The following is a 26,586-nucleotide window of genomic DNA, read 5'->3' as shown; positions in this document are numbered from 1 at the left end:
GCTTATTATGGTATCATTTGTGGCATGTGCCATATTTTTCGGCTGTGATTTTGTATGAGGTGCATTGTCTATATGTATAGAACATCATTGATTGCAATGGTTGAGTTGCGTTCAATAATGAAACGAATGACGGCGAAAACAACGAAAGAGAAAGATTTTGTGTAGCAACAGGAGTGATAGGGAAACCTTAAGCAAACTTTGGTTTGCCATAGTATATATGAACAAGACTAAGAACGCCTCGCTAATTATTTCAATCACATTTCGACATTTCGAACGATTTAAAAACATCGCAAATTTTAAAGATCCACGACACATGGTTGTAAAATATCGCGTTATTAGTTATAATGCTGTTTAAAAGATATTAAATAACAAATCACGTTACTTTATTTATTTATTTATTGACACACCAACAGCACTACATACAAAACATTAAAAATAATTATGGTTTTATAGGTTTATAATCTGGTATGAATGCCAGTTACCGGTGCATACACCACTCTCATTGCAAGACATTAATTTAAATACAAAATACAGTTCAACCTACAAATTTAACAAGGATTTTAAGCAAATTACTAACAATAATAGATACAATATAACGAAGAAATAGTTTGTATGAATATCAACTAATATATTATTATTATTTACAAACAGAAATGTGCGGTTAGTTTTTTTTCAGACTTGTCACTGTTTCATGAAAAATATCAAAATCTTTTAAGGACGCGGAAAATCGATTGTACTCAGAACACATCCTTGATAATGGAGAATGTTTAAGGATATTTGTCCTACTTACTGGTTCCACAAGTATGTTAGTAATCGGATTTCGTGGATATCTGTGCAGGATTTTGAAATTTATTTTATCCAGCAATTCACTGCACGCTGTCTGTCCTGATAACAGCTTTTTGAGGAATGTTAGATCCAGTATTATGCGGCGATTGTAGATTGACAGCATTTTAAAGTGTTTCAGCCACTGGTCGTAGGTGGCCTTATGAAAGATGCCGGAACTATGATATGCCAAGTATCTAGTAAAGGATCTTTGTAGTCTCTCTAAACGTTGAGAAGGTGCTGTGTATTGGGGACTCCACACAATTGATGCAAATTCTAATTTGCTGCGAACCAGTGAGTTATAAAGAATTATTTTGGTTTGAGCAGAAACAAATCCTTTTGTGTTTCTTTTAGGGAAACCTAACATCCTGGCTGCTTGTTTTACTGTCGTGTCCATGTGTACTTTGACTTTCAATTGTGAGTCCATTGTCACGCCCAAATCTTGAATCTCAGTTACCTCTTGTAACTTAACTTATCGGACTGTAAATTAGACGATGATGGAAATTGTATTTTTTTCTTTGTGTACTTAATGTGATAAGATTTATTTGTGTTAATAACTATACCATTTAATTTACACCACATATTTATTGCATCAAGATCAGCTTGGATGAGCTCCACATCACTATTCGAACTAACAGTTTTAAATAGTTTTAAATATTTTTATTTGTCATCGGCAAAAAGTGAGTATTTACAGTGAGAGTAGAAGAGGTAATGTCATTTATAATTACCGAGAAGAGAACAGGGCCCAGGTGGGATCCTTGTGGTACTCCTGAACACGCAACATACTCATGTGATATGTGACCGTTTAGCACCACAAACTGAAGTCTTTATTGAAGGTATGACTTAAACCATTCTAGCAAGGTCCCGCCCACACCAGACCCTCTCAATTTATCTACAAGAAGCGAGTGACTCACCTTATCGAAAGCGTTCGAGAAATCCATGTACATACAGTCTACTTGCTGACGACTATCTATTTCATTACTAAGATGGGACATAAACGACACCAAGTTCGTTGTGACAGAACACCCTTTTCGAAACTCATGTTGACAATCTGATATCAGGCTTTCCAAGTGGCGCGTGACAATTGGGCAAACAAGGGATTCAAACAGTTTAGGTATACAGGAAAGTATGGATATAGGACGGTAGTTTTTGACGTTTTTATTACATTCAAAAATGGCAGACCATGCGCTGCGGACTCTAGACTATCAGGTAATACTACGTTACTAAACACTGATGAAATTTTTTTAGCAAATAATTCTGCAATTGTTGTACCAGTGTTAGCAGTTACCTCATCAAGGGTCATTTCGGCAGGTATAGTAGTTTGACCACCTCGTCTATCCTTAATATAGTTCCAGAAACATTTAGTATTCCTGATAATATTACCCTCGATCCGTTTTTTATAATTTTGTAGGCATGCGTCTATTATTTTTTTACTACGCTCACGGAGTAATTCATACCATTCCAACCTATCGCGTGGGTTTTTGTATTTCATATACTTTTTTCTCTTACTTTCTTTTTCCAAGATTATTCTTATCAGAGACTTACTAAACCATGAAGGGAACCTGCTTTTTTTGGCTTCGAAACAGGGACGTATATTTCCACGGTATTATTTAAAATACAGTTGTCATCTCGTTAACGTTTTGGCACTTATCGAACTGTTGTAACCAATTAATTTCCACAGGTGAGCTAAGATTAGATCATAGTTCCCTTTAAAAAAGTTGTGCCGTGGATTTTGTGCTGGTTTAAGAAAGTGTGGTATATATAGTTTTGGTACAGTAATTAGTAAGGGAGGATGCTTTCGGTCAATTTTACTTATAATACATATTTAAGGAGTTAGAAACTTTTAAGGTAACACAGTTGGTTAGAACAAGATCCAGAACTCTGCCATCTTCGTTTGAGACGGGGTTTGTTTGCATAATATTATTTAGTGCCATGAAGTCAGTGAGTGCTATACCCTGTGGTGAACTATAATTAGATGCACTGCATGAACCACCATCTAAATTGCGAGACCAACCAAGAAAGCCCAAGTTGAAGTCACCCAATATTATAACTTGGTCTGTTTTGTTTAAAATATCGTTAGTGTGCTCTAAAAATCGAGTAAGGCTTTCCAGCTTCACTGGTGGGGGAAGGTATACTACACACATTAGTATTTTGGTGACAACGTTATTTGCTACTTTATTACGAATTATATGTCGTATTTTATGAATAGTCACGACGCATATTTATTACATATCGTTTGGTTGCAGTTGTAAAATTTATTATTAATTTTACTAAACTTCTAAGCCTTGAGAGAAAATGAAAGAACGGAAAATGTTCCGGAGAGCCTTCTCACCTTATTACCGTCGCCGAATTTCTTTGCACCGAACAGCACAAACATAATTGCCACCCTCTCCTGATGAATATTTATTGCATTTTTATTCCACAGTGCAGTTTTAAAGGAACTTTTTGGCATGAAATACCAAACATTGGAGCAATTTTTCTTTCATGGATATGATATGAGTTGGGCGTATAAATGATGATTACAAATTGAAGCAGAATAGTCAAATTCTAAGTAGAGATATTTAGTGAGTATTGTTTATAATGTGGATGAAGATTATTTTTTGTTATTTGGTTGAATTCTCGTGACTACTGAATGTCACTGCTTGTGGCGGTAATATGGGACGGGTCGTCCTCTTGCTTAAAATATGGTCGAGGGAGTCGCTGGCCCATGCGTCATGATCATGAACGGGCGTTACCTGTGGTGGCAGGATGATCCTGTTACCAGAAACTCTGCTTCAGATTCTAAAAATTATAGATATTTTTTTTTTATAATCGCTAATAAAATGCTCGCAAAATACCATAAGTCATTTACGGTTTGTGTGGATGATGCAACAATTGTACTCAATGACTTCTATTTTTTGTTTTGTAATCAAGCCAATCAGAGTTGACTTGATCGCCGATAATTGTTAATACTCCATGTGAGGCCGAATTTGCGCCTTTATAAAGTTTTAGAATTCTTAAAACTTACTCTTAACATCTCTTCCGTCGTGTAATAGACTGCAGCGCCAGGTACTGTTTTTGTAGTTGTCGCCTCATCAGCATGATGATTTCGAGTTTCTTGAAACGGTGCTTAAATAAAAAGTCGTTACATTATCGTCAGCTAGAGTATTTCATGCAGCAAAAACTAATATTCCAGACAATAACGTTCCCTCAAATAGCGGTAGGTACATGGAGTGCTATGCAGTTCACATAAGGTTTGTAAAAAAATGTTATCATAAAATATTGTAGTATTAATATAATATATTAAATAGTACACACAACTTTGGCGCGTCTAGTTTACGTTAGTTATTTTCATAGCATTATTTCCTTCGGTATATGTACTGCTATGGGGTACTACAACCGATATCAATACCATTTTTGTACTGCAGAACAGTTTATTCACGCAATTTGTAACGTAAGTTCTAAAGAATCTTTACGAGAAAATTATAAAGAAATAAATATTTTAAATGAAAATACAAACCTATTTCAATGACTAGTGGGATTAACCATCACGTAGATAATCCAGTCTAGTTGTTACTAACACAACAAGAATTATATTGCTATACTAATAGGGCCTATTTATATTAAAAGTTGTTGTCCTATCTACAGAAAAATAATATGTTTTCCTTAGATTAATGATTGGTCTCCCCTGCGCTCCATCTAGATACCGCAGACGTAGTCGCAAAGTGCGGCAACTAATACTACGCCCAAGTGGGCGTACCTACTCGAGCCAGTCTCGAACAATGTGTAACGTTGACCTGCCACGTGTTCTGTTAAGCTTTGGTAATAATTGAAACTAAAATGCCGGCTCGCGAAGTAAAACTTGGAAAAAATAACATTACAGTGGAGTCACTTTAATAGGTAACATTTGACGTTTGGCAGTTTTATCTTCATAGTGAGGTGACCTGCTCAACATCGATTAAAGTACATGAATCGATACGGACTTGAGACATATGTGAATTTTAAAAATCATCAGGCTAATCCCTGTCCTATTATTATTTTTTCTTTTGTAAATTTAAGGGGCAATTTTTTTTTAATGGGATAGGAGGACAAACGAACATACGGGTCCCGTACTGGTGTTAAGTGATCACCGCCGCCCACAATCTCTTGCAACACCAGAGGAATCACAGGAGCGTTGCCTTCATGAGCAAATCAATGAAAAAATCATCAAAAATGCACTCATTCAGATGAACTATTATAACTGTTATTAGTATCGTCATCTTCATCACTCAGCAGTGATTAAGAAGTTCCTCAAAGTTAAATTCCTCATGGTAATCACGAGAAGCTTATCCCGCGTGACATATAATAAGTCGGGCTCCTTATCCGGATGGAACTTTTGAGGTGGAGGCCGCTGTATCATCGGCCTCATGATTCGCATTCAAGCAAGTTTCGTCAATAAACACGACATTATCCCAAACTGCAATTTTATTTACTTGACGTAAGAATGTTACTCTCTTCAAAATAATATCGTACCGTTCAAGCACGATTTTCCGCTTGTCTGATTTCTTAAATCTAAAGGCAATCGATTTCAAAACTTTTGATAGAGACGATTTACCGCCAATTAAATATTATTGTAATTTTTGGAGTCGGTGTCATCCAAGATAGGTTTGTTACTACATACATAGTTATAGGTGAGATGTGCTTGAGTCGGGAGGAGGCGAGAGGCGAGAGCGGGTCGCGGCGGAAGGACACCGATTCCAAAAATAACAATAATCGTAACTAGAATTAGATTAATTAATTACATTGTATAAAAATACGCAATTATTTTTATACTTTTTAGTGCACATTATATCTATTATTTTGCAATAGTGTTTTTGAAGGCGGTTGTTTTTTTGTTATTTTTTTTTCTATTTAATTATTTTTTGTATTTTATTTATTTTACGTAATTGATTCTACTTATCAGCTTTCGTTTTTTAGAGTAACATCGCTAGTGTTTAAAAAAGATGTTGCGTTAAACTATGCTATGTTACGTAACATTGTAACGACGTTCAGTTATTTAGATCAGACATTGTTTATTTATGTTAAGAATGGTTTATTAGTGAAAGCAAATCGTAAAATTACTCGTATCGGTCATTAAAATAATATATATATGTAAGCGTTATTGGAAAAAGTTAAGCAATTGTGTAGTTCTAAGAAAACAAAAAAATATATTCTTTTATGCCCGCCGTTATAAGGCTACGTTGTTGAATAATGATGAACTGTCAAATGTTACCAATTAAAATGACTCTACTTTACAAAAACTAAGAAAGAGACGGGGATCACACATCATCAGTAGGTATTTGTATTTGATTAATTTCAATGTAAAATAACACGAAGCGTTTGTTACAAAATTTGAAAGATTGGCATCTTTGTCAGTCACACATCATCAGTGTCAAGATGCCAGTCACACATGCATCTAAAAGTTTCCGTAATAAAAAGGCTATTGTTCTTAGGTATCGTGGTGGAGCGCAGCGTAGACCTATTCTTAATCTAAGATGTTTTCATTAATATGTCAACGAATGTTATTAGATTACATTATGCCGCAAGACAACAAAATTAAAAAAAAAAACTTAAATCCAAACTTACCACCAACTGTTCGAACAAGTGCTTATGCCGAAAAAAAAATGCGATTGCTAAACTAAACAAAGATCAACTACAACATGTAAATAAATAAATCAACCAATAAATCCAATCTATTGGATCAGATCGCGCACCCACACAATATTACATCATGATCCGTCCAGCCTTTTAAAAGTACCTAAACAGTGACACATACATGGATAGAAGAATAATTATAATATATCATCTAAATATCCTACTACCATCTTGGATGATCATCGTCATCATCAGCCGGAAGACGTCCATCGTATTCCAGCGATCTTGACCAGATTATCGGTCCATCTTGTCTGGTGGCCTACCAGCACTACGTCTTCCAGTACCGGTCCGTGGTCGCCTTTGGAGGACTTTACTGCCCCAACGGCCATCTGTCCGTCGAACTATGTGCCCTGCCCACTGCCAGTTCAATTTCGCAATCATTTGGGCTATGTCAGTGACTTTGGTTCTCCTACGGATCTCCTCATTTCTGATTCTATCTCGCACGGAAATGCCAAGCATAGCCCTCTCCCTTGCCTTTGAGCAACCATGAGGTTTCTCATAAGGCGAACACGTCTTCGTACCGTAAGTCATCATACATACGGATATATATATATATATATATATATATATATATATATATATATAGACACCCATAAAAATCCTATAGCGTATATATTATATAACGTATAGGCGCTATGGTCTTAATAATGCTGTAAAAGAAAATTCCAAAAATAATATGGCTTGTAAAATGTCAAGTAAAGTCGCGAACAATACATTATGCTTACCATTTCGATCTCTATTTTTGTCTTTAAGTTCTTTCAATTCTCTCAATGCTTTTATCTCATCTAGTGCGCTTTTGTGTGCTGTATCCAAGCAGCATAGTAGAAATTCATTAAATTAATTAAAACATGAAGTACATTATAGCTTATCAAGGTATATTTATAATATGACACACAGTCATAATTCAAATCCCTTTTTGTTAAACAGCTGTGGTCAGTTTAGATTTAAAAAGTTATAAAGTAGTCTTACCTGGTCTTCCAAAGAATTTTGGGCTCCCATGTACGGGTTCTTCATAGAAACTTTGCCCTGGCTCGCCTTTGGGTCCAGTAATAGATATTCCTGGAGAACCGGGAGGCCCTGGGGGGCCCGGCGGGCCAGGTGGCCCGGGCACATACTGCAGGACATCAGACTTGTGCGAGACAGCAGGAAGACCGGGAGGACCCTGGATACCTTGAGGGCCTGGTGCACCATCTCTTCCAGGATCACCTTTCTCTCCTTTAAACTACAACAATATATTTAAAAAGTACAGTATATTTTTTGGATATAAGTGACATAACGAGATGTTCCAGCTCATTTTAAGCGACATCATCTGTCCGTTACTGAGATAATACCATCTAGAATGTTATGTATAATCCCTGAGTGATAGTCTACAAGAACAGACCATCATCTTAATGACGTCACTTACACAATACGTCAGTCAAAAGACGTACTGTTCTGCTTGGATACTGATGATTTCTTGCTGACGTCTCTCGGAAATTATTATTTATTTTTTATGGGAAAGGAGGACAAACGAGCATACGGGTCACCTGGGATTAAGTGATCACCGCTGCCCACATTATTTTGCAACACCAGAGGAATCACAGGAGCGTTGCTATTATGACAAGGTTACATTCCTATTCACGCACTGGGATTGTTTCACATAACGACCTTGGTGTAGTATATTAGGATACACCATCACCATGTGAATATATGTAATATAAATATAACATAATTAATAATTACAACAAATTTTGCTATGACGTTCTAGCGATATAACCAGTTAATACGTGTATAAACGAACCATGCGTTATCAAATTATAATAATTTAGCGATTATTGTCAAAGAAGCAAATTAGGTAGAGTTGTGTGTTTGTCGATTTAAGCCTGGCTTTAGAGAGTGGGATCGATTGTCTGCTTATTCTTATAGCAATAATACGGATTGTATAAATATTTAAATCATAGGCAGCAACGGACAACGTGACGAAAAATGTAGTATTGAATAATATATAATTAATAACGTACAATATTAGCATACAAGCAACAATCCTGTTTCAAATGCTTTCCTCTATATAAAGTGTTTGCGCCCTCTAGCTGTTGGCATGGCCGACGTGAAGTTGGTCGTGGAGTCACCGCGCGTCGTGTGTCAACTGTCAATTGTCAACTAACTTCATAAACGTCAACGAGCGAATTTCATTGCATTACGATCAAGACTTCTCATATTCGACACACGTATTATTTAATTAAACGAATTATAATTAGAAGGAAAAATAAACATATTTCAATATTCGAAATAAAATGTATTCATTGAAGAGGACCCGATTATTAAATTCAGAAAAACGATTAGGCAGGAAATGATCGATAGAACCCGTGGTCAGCTGAGCTACGTCACATTTGATCCATGAGCCGGATCTTGAACGGCCTGTCGAAGAAGAACAAAAAGTCGTAGCAAGAAAAGGTCAGGTCATAAAATTCCTTTTTCAACCCATCATATAGCGATTATTGCTAATACCGTCTTTTTTTGTAAAATTCCAGCGTTAAAGATCAGCCCGGTCAGTCAGGTCTTTGATGCGGCATCGACTTATCTGCAAGGTGAAGGTGTTTTTTACCCAACTGTAAGTACTCTATGCTTCATAAATTTGTTCAAAATGAGCGAGGAAAATACCAAACCTAAAATAAATGTGCCACGCTCGCGTGAAGGCAGCCACCTTCCAAAGATTTAGATAATTTAACTGAGTTAAAAAAACTTCGCAGTATCATTAAAGGACGCGTCACGTCAGTGCAAAAACATGTCAATAAATATAGTAACGTAATCTTACAAAACGACCAAATAATTGAATTAAACTTAAGGATAACACAATTAGACTCCATCTACAAAGAATTTAATCAATTCCCAAGTCAAATTGAATTGTGTGACGAAAAAAATATTTTAACGGAAGGACACCGATTCCAAAAATTGCAATAATCGTAACAAGAATTAGATAAATTAATTAGATTGTAAAAATTACGCAATTGTTTTTATACTTTTTAGTGCATATTATATCTATATACATAGTTTTGGAATAGTAATAATAAAAAAGTAAAGTAATAATATTTTTTATTTTTTGATTTTTAGTGAATTTGAAATACTAACAATTTATCAAAATATGTATAGATTGAGAGTTGACTAAGCATTGAAGAGTTCCGTTACTTTGTTATGGATTCCGTAATCAGAACCAAACCAAACTCTCACCAAACTATCTTTGAAGTATATCCTTTCCAATGAAAAAAGAATCATCGAAATCGGTTGGCGCGATATTGAGTTATTCGTAAATTTATCATTCACTTTGCTATACGTACGTATAGCAAATTTAAGACTTTTATGGTTTTCTCATGGATGCCACTGTCAGATCTGGACCAAAATCCAGCTTTCAAATGAAACAAGAATTATCAAAATCGGTTCACCCAGTCGAAAGTTTTCAGGTAACAAACTTAAAAAAAAACCGACGAATTGAGAACCTCCTCCTTTTTTGAAGTCGGTTATAATCTTTCCGTCAATTTGCAATATCGTGAAGAGTCATATTTCTCGTCATTTGCTAAGTAATTGTCGGATAATAGTAATACCGAAATACCTCGCACTGGAAATCAAAGTACGTTATCACAAATTAAGTTACCCTCATTTAGTGGTTCACATGATGGGTGGTTGGAGTTTAAAAATCCGTATAGTACAATGATTCATGACCGAACCGATTTAGATGCGATTCAAAAGTTCCACTATTTACGATTATTTCATTATTTCCATTATCACTTAGCGGTGGTGCACTTCAAGTTATTAGTGCGTTAGAATTTATATCGGAAAATTATATTCATGCATGGGATTTATTGTTGAATAGGTATCAGAACGAACGACTTTTGGTGCATAACCATGTCAAAGCATTATATAGTTTGCCGAACATAGCAAAGGAGTCACCTTTGCATATAAAAAATTAATTGATTCTATTTTGCGCAATTTACGTGCACTTAAATCGGTAGGTGAGCCTACGGAATCATGGGATACTCTCATAATGTATTTAATCGTGTCAAAACTTGATTCCATAACTGAGCGAGAATGGGAAAATTAAAAAAGGCATCTTTTCTAGTTTTCATAGTAGTAAGGGTAAAATATTAGTAAAGATTTGTTATCATTTGTCATGAACAGAGCAGATTTATTGGAAATGGTTAATATTGATTCGAATAGTTCTCATAATTCACACAATTCCTATAAGTCGAATAATAATAATATTAATAAAAATTATCATAATTGTTAAAATTAACAGGCGGTGCAAGCACATAGTCATAGCTATGTGGCCGCAAATAATTCTAAAACTATTAAACGAAATCGTAAATGTGAAATGTGTAGTGGTAATCATTCCCTATATATGTGTAGAATGTTTTTAAATTTATGTGTGGACGATAGGTATAAATTAGTAAACGACAAAAATCTTTGTAAAAGTTGTTTGCGAAGTGGTCACGCAATTAAAGATTGTTTTTTCGGTCCTTGTCAACAGTGCAAAGTTAAACATAACAGTTTATTGCATAAAAATGATAACTGTAATGTATCGTCACAACCTAGGGTCGGTGTTCAACCGTATTGCATACGGCATTAGGTTCAACGGAGAATAGTCGCGTGCATACTGATCAGCTGACAGCAAAGTCGGTTCTGTTGTCAACTGCATTGGTTGAAGTGAGTATTGCGAATAGTATTAATAAACGATATACGGCGCGCGTGCTATAAGATAGTGGTAGCCAACATTGCTTCATTTCGGAAGATTTCTGTAAACGAATTAATTATACGAATTTTGTACAGTCCATTGTTCAAATTTCGGGTGTAGGACAGTCGGTCTCACACTCAAACAAATCGTGCGATTTAATTATACGATCCAAAGTAAACGACTTCTATTCGAATATACAGTGCTTTGTTTTTCTATGTATTAATTAATTTTTGCCAACTGTGAGTGTTGACATTAATGTATGCGAATACCGAAAGATGCTCAATTAGCAGATCTTAATTTTTAAGTTCCGCCGAAAATAGACATATTAATAGGCGCGGATCTATTCTGGAATCTTTTAAATAATAATAAAATAAAATTATCATGTGGTGCATATTTACAAGATTCTAAATTGGATTGGTTAATCTCGGGACCTATTCTTTATACGAATAAAACGATTCCAAGTACGATTTGTAATTTTACTTTAAGTGAAAATGTAGATTTACAGCTGAACAGGTTCTGGGAAATCGAAGAAATGCCTCCAAAGAATACTTTAACTAACCAGGAACGGAAATGCGAAGAAATGTTTAAAAGTAGTACTAGATGTGAATTGGATGGCAGGTTTTCAGTTCGCATTCCCCTAAAAATATCAGCTGATTGTTTAGGTGACTCGTACACAACAGCTTATAAACGATTCCTTTCTTTAGAAAATAAATAAAATAAAAAAACCTGTCATATGTCAAAGGTAGATAGTAAAAATAATCCCGCCGATTAGTTGTCAAGAGGTGAAAACTGTAAATTGTTAACTGTTTGTTTTCCTAATAAAATAAAATAAATAAAATACTTAAACGACCTTAAGGCAAGGTTTTCCCAATACTTTAGGCAAAAATCACTCGAACGTGTTTATCTATAGCGTTCGCCGCGGGCATGACTGAGACACTAGCCGAGCGATGCGGGTCAAAAGAACGTCACGGAAAATTGAGACGTTTTTGTTCAAGGGAGAGAGCGATTGACACCGATTGAGGACGAATATGTTTTACTCTCGGGCTTCCCTATTAGCCTTGTATCGTGCAGGTTTTTTTTAATTCCAAGATGGCCGCCGCGCAAAATTATGATTACAACATAATGGGTATCGTATCCGAGGTTCTGGAGGGTGCAGAGAACGATTTTGTGATCATTTTTGAAATCCAAGATTGCCGCCGCTCAAAATTATGATTACAACATTATGGGTATCTTATCCGAGGTTCTCAAGGGTGCAGAGAACGATTTTGGGATCAGTTTTGAAATCCAAGATGGCCGCCGAGCAAAATTATACCTCCTTGGATACGATATACGCGGCAGCCATCTTGTATTTCAAAAACGATCTCAAATTCGTTCTCTGCACCCTCAAGAAGTTCGAAGTCGGTATCCATATTGTTGAAATCATAATTATGCGCGGCGGCCATCTTGGATTTCTAACTGCCCTAAAGTACATACATACAAAAATACCGCGTGGCATAATATTCAAAATAATATTATGTAAATTTTATTTTAGTACTTTCCGACTTCCATTTACCTATTTTAACAAATACGCTGTCGCATCATCATTATTTTTTTACTATTATTTCCGCTTTGTACTTGTTTGCTAAAATCTTACGTAATGTGAGCCCGAGAGACACGAACACACTACCTTCCTTGACAGTGGTCACGGGCGTACTGCTGGCATGAGCGAGCATACAACCAAGGCGTCGCGTTTGGTTTATTACGAAAAAAATTAATATAAAATAATTCACAAAGCGTCTTGATAAAACTAACAAGGAAAATTTATAAATACTTATAAACTATCGAATAAAATAAGTTTTGTGTTTAAAGCTATCATAGTTTTATGATAATATAAAACAATTCAAATAAAAAAGACTATTTTTCCATAAATAAATCTATCAAGATTATTTTTCGGAATCGTGTTTTCGAAACTGCGATAATTTAGATAAAGAAATGAAGATAAACATGTTAAAAAATTGGAACTGTAGTATTTGTAGAAGTATTTTAAGTAGATTTTCAAAAATGTTACTATTTAGGACTATCGAGCCTTAAAAATAGTTACTTGTGGTGGCATGGTCCAAATTACCTACAATGTAGTAATTGGTTACCTAATAAGCAGCCGGCGATACAGTGTAACGATTTACCTGAATTGGGAACTAAAACTATTAGCGTATTGTGTTTAAACTTAAAAATCTTATTTGATTATGAAAGGTTTTCATCATTTATAAAATTAAAGCGTGCCGGGGCGTATGTACCTACTGCGTTTTATACACAACGCGCGTTCATGTAAACAAATGCGGCGAACCGGTTCCATATCAGCCGCCGAGTTAGATCAATCACAACAAATCATAAGTCGTTTCGCACAGATGCAGTCGTTTCCTAGTTTGTATAATAATTTAGTTAATAATAAAGCGTTATTTAAGTGTAAGGATGCGAAGCGTGTTTTAGGTTTAAATGTATTTAAAGATAATAATATTTTTATACGTACAGGTTGTAGGTTAAGTAATGTTTCTGATTTTAAATATGATCCGGTATAAACGGCATCCGATATTGTTGTGTAGTAAAAGTCGTTTTACTATGCTTGTGTTTCAGCATGTACTTAAACAACAATTACATGCAGGGCCACAATTCTTGTTCTGCACTGTACCCGAAAGTTGGTGGCCGCTTGCTGGCAGGACTCTTGCGCGTAAGGTCGTGAATCAATGTAGTATATGTACACGCATGAAAGATAAAATAATTCCTATAATGCGCAAGTTACCTTTTAAAAAGATTAGAAGCTAGTTCTCCATTTTATCGCTCGAGGGTTTATTACGCGGGGCCAATTTTTATATTAAATCGTTATATAAGTCTATATCTTTGTCTTGTAACACGATGTAAACATTTAGAATTAGTAAGTAGTTTATCAACTGCAGATTATATTTTAGCATTAAAACGATTTATTTCCAGATGAGGAAAACCGTTAGAAATATTGTCTGAAAACATCACTAATTTTGTAAGAGCGGAAAAGGAATTTTCTGTTGAAACTATTTAAACAAAGTAGTCGATTATACTGCGAATGAAGGTAGAGGTATCATTTTTAAATTTATTCCACCATATTCACCTCATTTTGGGGGTCTTTGGGAAGCGGGGGTCTATTCGACGCGTATTAGGAAATGCTAATTTTAATTACGAGGAACTCAGCACGGTATTCGTACAAATTGATGCCGTCCTGAATTCCCGCCCTACCAACACGTCTACGTCTCCTCTGTCAACAGACCCTAACGACTACCTACCTTTGACTCCTGCATATTTCCTGATTGGAAGACCGATGACCGCTCCAGCAGCTGCAGACATCACCGACGTGGGGACGAGTCGACTGGCACGCTACGATCGCGTCGAGTTATGTTTCAGGATTACAAGTAAGAACAAAATGGAAGATCAACCAAGACGACATCAAAATCGGTACTCTCGTGCTGCTGAAAGAGGAGCATCAACCATTACTGAAATGGCGCATGGGTAGAATTGTACGCGTTTATCCTGGAAAAGACGGAATATCCAGAGTAACCGATATACGCACTGCAACAGGGAACATCCAGCGCGTTTCTTCCAAGATATGCCCGCTGCCACTTCACCAAGAGGAAGAATAGCATATAATAATAAATAAGAATAGCAATAACATTTTAAATCTACTATCAACAATTTTGGAAACTAAGTGGGAGCCAGCGGTATGTTTGCGCCCTCTAGCTGTTGGCATGGCCGACGTGAAGTTAGTCGTAGACTCGCCGCTCGTCGTGTGTCAACTGTCAATTGTCAACTAACTTCATAAACGTCAACGAGCGAATTTCATTGCATTACGATCAAGACTTCTCATATTCGACACACGTATTTTTTAATTAAACGAATAATTGTAATACGAATTATAATTAGAAGGAAAAATAAACATATTTCAATATTGTAAATAAAATTTATGCATTGGAGAAGACCCGATTATTCAATTCAGCAAAACGATTAGGCAGGAAATAATCGATGGAACCCGTGGTCAGCTCAGCTAAGCCACATATAGCTGTGATAATATAGTCGGCCGACGCGGACGTTCGAGTCTGTTGATTTCAATTCATTTATCATTGAACGGTAAAGTAGTCCGCTTGTTTGACGAACGTTGTCGCGAACTGTGTGTGTCATTGTACCAACCGGAAACATACGACAAAATAAATATTTTATATGAATATTAAGGCATTTTGAGAATAAATAGTGATGTTTTTCGTGATAATATTATGTATTTTAGTGTTCATATATGTATACAGCTCTTGGACTTTTGATTACTGGAAGAAAAAAGGCATTAAACATGATCCACCTGCACCGTTTTTGGGCACAAATAGTAAACAATTTCTGCAAAAGGCAAGTATGTCGATGATGGCTGAGGAGATGTATTATAAATACCCAAAAGAGAGAGTGGTGGGTTTCTTCAGAGGCAGAAAACCAGAGCTTGTCATTCGTGATCCAGAGATTGCGAAGCGAATTCTGGTTACTGATTTTAATAATTTTTATAGCCGAGGTTTTGTGCCGCATAAGACGAATATAGAGCCCTTATTGAAGAACATATTCTTTGCCGATGGAGACTTGTGGAAACTCTTAAGACATAGATTCTCACTAGTATTTAGCACGGGAAAGATAAAAGCAATGTTTTCAATCATTACAGAGAGAGCCGAAAAACTGCAAACATTAGCTGAAAAAGTGTCGGAATATGATTCTTATGATGCACATGAATTAATGGCAAGATACACGACGGACTTTATAGGTGCGTGTGGATTTGGTCTTAATATAGATACTTTGAACGATGAAACATCGGAATTCAGGAAGTTAGGGAAAAGAATATTCGTTCGTACCCCAGCTGATGCAACACGGGGTGCTTTAAAATTGATATTTCCAGAGCTGTGTAAGAATCTGCATTTTCTGTCTTCAGAATTAGAGAAATCGATGAATTATTTAGTTCATACTGTTTTGAAGCAAAGAAATTACGAGACATCAGGTAAGAATGATTTCATCGATTTAATGCTGGAACTAAAACAAAAAGGAAACATGGTTGGAGAATCCATTGAGGAGAAAAATCCTTATGGCTCATCCAAAACCATAGAGTTGGAACTTAGCTTTGATTTAATGATTGCTCAGGTATTTGTCTTTTTTGGTGCTGGATTCGAAACATCATCAACTTCTTCGAGTCATACCCTACATCAGCTAGCTTACCATCCAGAGATCCAAAGGAAGGTTCAAGAAGAAATTGATAGAGTTTTGATTAAGTATGATAACAAAATTACCTATGATGCAGTGAATGAAATGAATTATTTGGAGAAAACTTTCTACGAATCGCTAAGGATGTATCCGCCAGTTGCTTTTCTAATGAGGGAATCGGCGAAAAAATATACGTTCCCGGAGCTTGACTTGAGTATCGATGAAAACATGAAAGTTATAATTCCCATAAAAGCTATATTCAACGACGAAACCTACTTTGAAGAGCCAAACAGATTTAATCCAGACAGATTCCAATCACTGAAGGATATGAAGAACCATATCTTCATTCCCTTTGGAGATGGACCACGAGCTTGTGTTGGTAAGTCTGGTATTAGTTTTTTCTTTTAAATTTCAGTCGTTTATATCCTACGTACTACATAACTCGTTACATTAAGTCTAGGTAATAAATAAAATATTTAACTCTACACAATTCTTTTAAATTTTTCCAATTATCTTCTCTTTACTTAGTTTGAAATACACGTTTTTAGATATTTTTTAGCTTTCGTCACAATTTTTCCTTGCGATTTTTTTTTTGTTATTGCTTGTTGAAAGTATTTTACGAAGTCCATAGTGTTGATTCTCAATTTGAAGCCAAAATTGCAACCCACGCCTCTTTCTGCTGATATTTGTTAAGAATCATTCATTGTCTCGGTATTTTTCTACCGTCTTATTTCATTAATCATTTATAATATTTCCACCCAAAATTGCACTAATACTTATAGAAAATCGTACCTAATTTCAAAATAATATTCTCAGAGAGATATTTGCAGATATTATTTATAATATATAAGTGATTAGAAGCTTTGCCACTCTTTAAGAAAAGTGTTTATATTAATTCAAGAAATAAAATTAAGATTTTTTAAAAGACTTATAAGCACGTTTGAAAAAATTTAAATATATGTTATAATATCCTACCTATCCTTGCTTTAACTTACTAGAGGTAGACAACTCTATCCTTTTACGCTTACTTACATTTCAATAACCTATTGACATTGGACTCTAACTATATTGGATATAACTATGGATAGATAAGATCTTGTCATTAAACGGTGACAGCAATGTATTCGTAACTAGAGATAGGTTATTGAAAACGGCCGTTAGTCAGTAACAGGAACGCTGACTTTAACATTGACTCCGGAATGTGTTACACCATCGTATTCATTGGCATAGTTAAAGTTAAAAAGTGAAATATCAGGTCAATATCGAATATTTATTTGAAACTTTTGGCAGGTTCCTACTTAGCTATTTAACATTAACATTAGCTTTAACCAACGACGGTTACGTTTAATAGTAGTATTTCAGATGTATATAGGTGGTAACCTCACCACTTTTTTTTTATTTTATGGAAAAAGGGGGGCAAACAAGCGTACGGCTCAACTGATGTTAAGTGATCACCGCTGCCCACATTCTCTTGCAATACCAGAGGAATTGTCTTTTACGAAGGTGTACGCGCTTTTTTCGAAGGTACCCATGTCAAATCGACTTGGAAACACCGCACAAGGATGATAAATTTCCATTCAACTCACTTTCATCAAGTGAGCCTTTTTCCCGTTTGCCCCTTTTTAACCGACTTCAAAAAAGGAGGAGGTTCTCAATTCGTTGGTATGTTCCTTAGTTCAAAACTTTCGACTGGTTGAAACGATTTTTATAATTTATTTATTTGAAAGCTGGTGCTTCCTGTGTGGTCCCATTGTAATATGGTCCAGATCTGACGATGGCATCCATGAGAAAACCATAAAAGTCTTCAATTTGCTGTACATACGTATAGCAAAGTAGATGATAATTTTTTTTAAATTTTTCGAATATAGTTCTTTTTTTATTTTTATTTATGGAATAGGAGGACAAGCGAGCGTACGGGTCACCTGTTGTTAAGTGATCACCGCCGCCAACAATCTCTTGCAACACCAGAGGAATCACAGGAGCGTTGCCGGCCCTTAAGGAAGGAGTACGCGCTTTTTTTGAAGGTACCCATGTCGTATCGTCCCGGAAACACCGCACAAGGAAGTGCATTCCACAGCTTTGTAGTACGTGGAAGAAAGCTCGTTGAAAAACGTACTGTAGAGGACCGCCACACATCCAGATGGTGGGGATGATATCCTAACTTGGGGCAACGAAGGTAATCAGGTTAAACAGCTCTTCGGAACACTCCCCGTGATAAATGCGGTAGAAGACACAAAATGAAAATAAATCTCTACGCAACGCCAAGTGATCCAGCCGTGCACAGAGCACTGGATCCCTGACTGCTCTACGTTGCACGCGGTCAAATGGATCGAGCTGATACTGGGGTGCGCAAGACCAGAGATAACAGCAATACAGTATTTCGATACTAGGCGAGGCATTAAAGGAAGTATTGTCGAAGAGCGGTGATACGACAAATGGGGTTTTTTTAGTGGTAAACGCGCAAAGTTGAGTCTTCTGGGGTTAAATTGGACAAGGTTCAATTTACCCCATTCCGGACCTTCTTAAGAGAGGACTCGATAGAAGACACAAGTTTCTCCCGGCACTGCTCGACGATTTTCCGAGAGAGAACTGCATGGCCCGTGGATACGGCATCACCAGTGCTGTCTGCATAGCAATTTATGTTGGAGGTGTCCTACATATCATTGATATGCAGAAGAAACAGCGTGGGAGATAGCACGCCTTGGGGCTCTCCAGCATTCACGGGTTCGAGCAATATCCGTCGACAACGACCTGTATGCTGCGCCCAGTGAGGAAGCTAGAGGTCCACTTGCACAAGCACTCGGCAAACCCAAATGATGGAAGTTTTGAGAGGAGCGCCTTGTGCCATACGCGATCAAAGGTCTTCGCTATATTCAGGCTAACTGCCAGGCCTTCCCCCTTGCTTTCAATAGCTTGCTTGTTTGGTGAGAGATTTGTTAGGTTCTGATTACGGACTCCATGACAAAGTAAAGAAACTCCTCAATTCTTAGGAGCAAATTAACAATACTCGGCCCAATCTTTTTTATGCTATCCGGATATTTAAGTCATCTAGCATAACATAGTTATGGTCAAGAAATTGTCGTAGTCGAATATGATGATCAATGGAAGGGTGCGATCTGTGGCAGAATTTCTAACTGTCTGTAATCAAATTGCAAAGTGCTTACGTTCATTGCTGCATTGAAAAATTTAGTATATCTACACATATTTAGACAAATTGTTGGTTAGTGTACTTCAAGTCACTAAAAATCTAAAAATAAAAAATATTTTAACAAAAAGCAACCGACTTCAAAAACACTACTTATTCCAAAACAACAGATATAATATGCACTAAAAAGTATAAAAATAATTGGGTATTTTTATACAATCAAATTAATTAATCTGATTCCAGTTACGATAATTGTAATTTTTGGAGTTGGTGTCATCGAAGATAGGTTTGTAACATACATAGTTATAGGTGAAATGTGCTTGAGCCGTGAGGAGGCGAGTGGCGACAGCGGGCCGCGGCGGAAGGACACCGATTCCAAAAAGTATTTTCGTTAAAATATTTTTATAATATAATAAAATATAGTGCGAATATTTGCTTGAGTTGACATTACCGCACTACCGCTACGTAATTTTAATTTAAGTAACGATGCCACAATGTAAAAACAAATGATGATCACACAAACTAAAATACCTAAAGCCTTCTCTTGGAGTATTCGATTTCTAAAAACCATATTTGTTTTTAATATAGATTGTATTTACATATTTCCAGTCCATCAAATATCAGTATGGCCCGCATAATATAACAAACTGCATTTTATATCAGAAGAATTAAAAAATGTATACAAAAATTCATGGACTCATTTTTAGCGACAGTTTATAAATTTGGCATTTTTATCATTTACAGGTGCAAGACTAGGTCTGATGCAATCGATGGCTGGGATCGCGGCAATATTACACAGGTTTGATGTTGAACCTTCTTCGGAATCCATTCGAAATCCCAAAACGGATCCAACTGGAATTGTGTCGGAGAATTTCGCGGGTGGACTGCCTCTTAAGTTAAGAAAACGAAAGTGCGCTATGTAATTTATTGTTAATAACTCAAACCAAAATTATATTGGACTGTCAAGTAATTTGAAAACCGACAGATAGATGGAGGGACTTATAGAAGAGTGTTAGTAATCTGCGGGTTATAAAAAAATTACTTCCATGGCTACTGTCCATGGAAGTATTTTTTTTTATCTTTAATAAAAGTGTCTTGTCCGGCTCGCATTTCACCAGTTTTTCTATAGAGATAGATAGATACAGACTAACGGCCGTTTTCAATAACGTATCTCTAGTTACGGATACATTGCTATCACCGTTTAATGACAAGATCTTATCAATCTATAGTTATATCCAATATAGTTGAGTCCAATGCTTTATGTCAATAGGTTATTGAAATGTAAGTAAGCGTAAAAGGATAGATTTATCTACCTCTAGTAAATTAAACTAAGAATTCAAATTCAACTATTTTTATTCAAAATAGGATTTAAAATCACTTATTGACGGTCAAAAACTACCACCAATTCAAAAGAGACTGCCTCAGACCTGAGATGAAAGGGCGCAAGAAACTCAGCGGGCTTTTCTTATATAAAATATGGATTACAATAAACATTTATAATTAAAGAGCCTGAGGGTGTTCACTTTATTCCCAGTCCGTGGTGTCATTAAGAAAATCGTTTATGCTATAATAACCTTTCCCACACATACGCTTTTTAACAATTTTTTTAAATTTCGTAACACATTTGTTTTGTACATTTTCTGGGATCATATTGTAGAAGCATATACATCGCCCTACAAAAGACTTACTAACTCGACCCAACCGAGTAGTAGGCATAACAAGTTTATGTTTGTTCCTCGTGTTAACATTATGAATGTCACAGTTTCTAGAAAATTTCTCAATGTGCTTATGAACATACAGAACATTATCAAAAATGTATTGAGAAACAACAGTCAAAATGTTTATTTCTTAAAAAATTTCTCTTTATGATTCTTTAGGACCTTGGTTATCATTTAATATATTTGGTTTTATGACTATTTAACAATTAGTTATTGGCGCTAAGCCAGTACACGATGTCAGATAGAGCACTGTTTACTTCGTCATCGTAAAACTTGGCTTAGTTTCGCTTTGAATATAAGTGAAGTGTCATCCGTAAACAATACCACCTTTTTTTTTTCTACAAGGTTATGTAGATCATTTATATAAATAAGGAAGAGGAAGGGTCCAAGAATAGACCCTTGTGGTACCCCCATACCGAGAGGAGTCCCAGGAGATCTCCTGCCATTCACCTCGACCCTCTGAATCCTATTCTCTCTTATATGAGATCAGAAGATCGAGTGCAGATCCTCTTATACCATAGTGAAACAGCTTCCTGACCAGCGTTGAATGTTGAACACAATCAAAAGCCTTAGATAAATCACAGAAGATACAAAGGGCATTCTGTGATTCCTCCCAGGCCTCAAAAATATTTTTGATGAGTTCAACACCTGCATCCGTAGTCGAGCGTCACCGAGTAAAGCCAAATTGTTTTATATGAAGTAACTTATAAGTGTTAAAGTGAGTAAGCATTTGGCCTAAAATATTTTTTTTTTTTTTAAATATTACTTAGGGTCGGCAACACTGAAACAAAGCGATAGTTATTCGGGTCAGAAGTGAGTCCCGATTTAAATATTAGTGTAATTTTACTATACTTCAGAAGGTCAGGAAACACACCATGTTCCATACAGCTATTAAAAACTAGTGCTAGATATGGTGCTATGACGTCAATAACAGAACATATTATTTTTACAGATATGCCCCATATATCAGCAGTATTTTTCATTTCTAAGGATCTGAAAGTTTTAATTATTTCTGCTGGGCTAACAACACTGAATTTGAAATTTTGTTTACATTCCTTAACATTTTCTATAGATACATAGGTTATTGAAAACGGCCGTAAGAGAGACTTCCAACTGTACAGAGGTACAGGTAGAAGACTCTGTAAGTCTGTCGTAAATACAAATTCACCATACACTTACAACATACTAGCGTTTAGATCAACAGAGCATGCGAGAGAGAAGAATATATCTGACGAAAATACAGCAAGATAGAAAATTAAAGCGAATCTAATGTTTTTGTAACCGATTATGATTGTTAAGCCGTAAAAAGTCAGCCACGCTTGGGATTAGCTCGTTATTATTCTGAATAGTAACCAACTAGCTAACGCATACACTGACAATTATAATTGGTCACGTATTATTGGGCTGTCAGATCATCTATACGCTTGTAAATTATTCAAATTATGAAGTCTATTAGTTAATAATAAGTAAGCTCTATTTGCATTTGATTTTTTTAAAGTTGAGTAAGGGTGTTGGATTAGTGTTAATCAATGACGTTCTAATCAAATACAAGGACATAATATTATCATTCGCAGTCTGATAGCGCAACGGCAAAAGTACCTATGCTTACTTTACATTGCTGCTCATTTTATAAGAATATTTTAAGCAACTGAAGTAATTTACGGCAATGTATAGGATAAATATCAGTCGAAGCTCATTATGGTGTATTTTTGTAGCATGTTCCATATTTCGGCTTTGTTTTTATACGGCGTGATCTGTTAATATGTATAAAGCGTCATCGTTCGTGTTAATACATAAAGTATCTCTTAAATTTATCAGTCCGATTACTAGTGTGTCAAAATGTTGACCAATATTCACTGTTGTAATAACCACATTAATATTTTTGAAGTGAAAACTTCTTTGAGCGCGCTTAAAACTTTATTTTTTGGATATTTAATGAGAATGACCTGTCACGCTCAGCCATGTAACGCTCATTCGGTTAAAGTCACCTGGAGCTGAATAAGGGACACTCGCTCAGTAAACACGTATTTTGTGTTATTAACCTCGCCTTTTTGAAGTTTTCATTTCATCAGTACGTCGACAAGACGTAGTCGATGGAAATGGCTGGTATTATGATAAAAAATTACAATTTTCTTAAGAACTTTAAAGAATCAAAAATGCGTATAAATTTTCCTACCATGCAGGTTTAGGACTTTACCGTATTCGAAATTTAATAATTCAAATCACGTTCAGTATGACATAATAATATATATAGTTATCTGAAATGTCATATTGAACCACAATATCCGACTGTGATATAAAAAAAAGTATTTGATAAAAACAAAAGAAGAAGTAGAGGATTAGTATTAGGATTAATAACTACTCATTGATTAGATTATTGTAATTAAGATTACTTAATTACAATAATCTTAAAGTATCTTATCTGTATTTAAAGAAACAGACCTATTTTTCAATGACTTTTGATTTTCAATGACATTTAAAAATAGGTCATTTTTCAATGACTTTGATTAAATGTCTGCAAAGAATTTGTATTATTATATTCTATTAACATATTGTTTGCTATCACAAGTTTTATAATATTTCATAAAGTATTTGACGTAGAAAAATAATTATTGACGAGAAATCAACCATAGCTGATTTTACTGGTGAGTTTATGAGACTCATGCAATTTGGTAAAATGCCAGTAAATTTCACCAGAAGAACGGCTTACTTGATGTTAAGGGATCACCGCGATCAAACTCTCTTGAAACAATAATCACAGAAGTATTGCCAGCCTCTTAGGTAGCTGTACGAGCCCTTATTGAAGGTCCTGGAAACATCACGTATGGTAGAGTGTTTTATGGTTTCGTGTTTGTGCCGTTGAGGAACGCCTCACATGCAGATGGTGTGGTAAATAATAATATTTGATGCGTGCGTGCGAAGGTGGAATTCGGTGGCAGGAATTAGGTGAAAAAGTTCTTCGTGGTACTCCCATTCGAAAACGCGGTAGAAGATAACAACCAGGTAGTTCCAACTAATACTACTGTAGACCAGTCCTTCCGTCGCGACCCGCTCTCGCCTCTCGCCTCCGCACGACTCAAGCACATCACACCTATAACTATGTATGTAGTAACAATCCTATCTTGGCTGACACCGACTCCAAAAATTACAATAATCGTAACTAGAATTAGATTGAGTAATTACATTGTATAAAATACACAATTATTTTTATACTTTTTAGTGCATTTTATATCTGTTGTTTTGGAATAAGTAGTGTATTTGAAGTTGGTTGTTTTTTTGTCTAAATATGTGTAGATTGAGAGTTGACTATGAATTGAAGAGTTCCGTTACTTTTTCACGGATTCCGTAATCAGAACCTAACAAAACTCTCAACAAACTATCTTTGAAGTATTTATATCCTTTCCAATAAAAAATAATCATCGAAATCGGTTGGCGCGATATTGAATTATTCGTAAATTTATCATCCTGTTTTGCTATACCTATGTATAGCAAATTTAAGATTTTTATTGTTTTTCATGGATGCTATTGTCAGATCTGGACCAAATTACAATGAAACCTCACGGGAAGCAACAGCTTTCAAATATCAGAATTATCAAAATCAGTTCACCCAGTCGAAAGTTTGGAGGTAACAAACATAAAAAAAAATACCAACGAATTGAGAACCTCCTCCTTTTTGAAGTCGGTTAAAAAGTCTATTTGTTGCAAATACTAAACATATCATCTTTACTTTTGTTGAATAATTTTTTTTTTAATTAAACGGTAAAATATAATTTGAAAGGTTTAAAAATGACAACCATCATAACAGTCAAACTTGAAGCGTGTATATTTGCAAATGTCTCAAAGCATTGTCAAAATATTTATGCTATTTTACAAATAATAATCTATATTATTCGGTTTTGACTTAATCTATATTATCTTAATATATTAACTTATTATATATTAACTTAATCTATATTATTTAACCCGATTTCTATAATATATCCTTCGATTGCCACTGATGATAAAACTATATGACAAAGATGAAGTAAATACTTCGTAACATGAGGCGAGACTGCCTAAATGAAAATTGAAATTTAGTTTAGTATGAAACGTGCCGAGATTTGACATAAGTTCGAAATAGTAGTTATTACAGTATGGCGATTGACCACGAAGTATAATCCGGCTAAGTTTCAAAGCGAACAGTTTCTTATAACGTAGTGGCTTTCGGCTATATCCCATTTTCCACATGATTATAGCCGTCATCTGTCAATCTATCAAAGACTGGACATTTTATACAATCGAGTGAATCGCTTTTTTCTTAAAGAGTTCCGCTAGACTGATTTTTTTTATTTTTTACGAAAAAAGGGACGAGACGAGCATGACGTTCAGCTGATGGAAATTGATACGCCCTGCCCATTACAATATAGTGCCACTCAGGATTCTTGAAAAACCCAAAAATTCTGAGCGGCACAACAATTGCGCTCGTCACCTTGAGACATAAGATGTTAAGTCTCATTTGCCCAGTAATTTCACTAGCTACGGCGCCCTTCAGACCGAAACACAGTAATGTTTACACATTACTGCTTCACGGCAGAAATAGGCGCCGTTGTGGTACCCATAACCATAGCCAGCATCCTGTGCAAAGGAGCCTCCCACTGGTGATATATAACGCTACCCCTATTATTGTGGTCCTGGTAAGTCAAAAAAACATAGACTATTCAAATCCGGGTCTAACAGCTAATAAAAAATATGTTTTATTTTTCTGTAAAAACGTAAGGTGAATTACGAAATTTACACTCCTTCGGCATAATAAGGTTGAGCATTATCAAAATTAGTAGAAAAAATAAATATCGGAAACAGCATTTAACAGTTGTTGCTGAGCAATTATATTATTAAACAACAGATACTTAATATGTTAATTAATTACAGAACAATGGAAAAATATATAATTTCAATTTATATGTGTCCGGGCGTCAGCACACACGACAACATGCGCGAGTGACATTTTTTGTTTGTTATTTTTCATCATAACATGTAAAAAATAAATATTAATGTTAATCTTTTTTGTTACTAATCTGAGATATTGAATGGTTGTTAATATTAATTTCAGAATCAGTTATTAATTATTGTAATATAATAAATATAATAATATTAATTTCGATGTCCAAATCAACATAAATATATTTTTGTTACTATTTAATGATAATACTTTTTCATAACAAAATATGTCTAATATTTTAAAATGAATTTGTTTTTTTTTTGAATATGTTGAAGAATTTTTTTTTGAAGATTTTGAGGATATTTTTTTAAGAATTGATATTGAAGAATTTTCTTTCGAG

At 35.3% G+C, this 26,586-nt stretch overlaps 2 protein-coding genes across 2 annotated transcripts in view; one reads left to right on the top strand and one right to left on the bottom strand.

Moving 5' to 3' along the window:
- Positions 1 to 26,586, bottom strand: part of LOC126979443 (collagen alpha-1(XVIII) chain-like) — a 297,501-nt gene that overhangs the window by 53,962 nt on the left and 216,953 nt on the right. Inside the window, exons 20-21 of the mRNA XM_050828757.1 lie at positions 7,444 to 7,696; positions 7,200 to 7,277 (exon numbers count right to left, since the gene is read on the bottom strand). Coding sequence (XP_050684714.1) covers positions 7,200 to 7,277; positions 7,444 to 7,696 — 331 coding nt within the window. The remainder of the gene's footprint in view (positions 1 to 7,199; positions 7,278 to 7,443; positions 7,697 to 26,586) is intronic.
- Positions 15,236 to 21,523, top strand: LOC126969163 (cytochrome P450 6B2-like). The gene is made up of 2 exons (XM_050814509.1): positions 15,236 to 16,784; positions 20,295 to 21,523. The coding sequence occupies exons 1-2, from the start codon at positions 15,431 to 15,433 to the stop codon at positions 20,471 to 20,473; spliced, it is 1,533 nt and encodes a 510-aa protein (XP_050670466.1). The 5' UTR covers positions 15,236 to 15,430; the 3' UTR covers positions 20,474 to 21,523.

The sequence above is a fragment of the Leptidea sinapis genome, chromosome 1 (genome assembly GCF_905404315.1).
Source record: "Leptidea sinapis chromosome 1, ilLepSina1.1, whole genome shotgun sequence".
Lineage (NCBI taxonomy): Eukaryota > Metazoa > Arthropoda > Insecta > Lepidoptera > Pieridae > Leptidea > Leptidea sinapis.
Note: the sequence above shows the minus strand (reverse complement) of the source record. Positions and strands in the feature narration are given on the sequence as shown.

Coding starts and splice junctions, on each gene's coding strand:
- LOC126969163 (XM_050814509.1), top strand. CDS start 15,431: ATGTTTTTCGTGATAATATTATGTATTTTAGTGTTCATATATGTATAC. Junction 16,785..20,294: donor TGGACCACGAGCTTGTGTTG/GTAAGTCTGGTA, acceptor TATCATTTACAG/GTGCAAGACTAGGTCTGATG.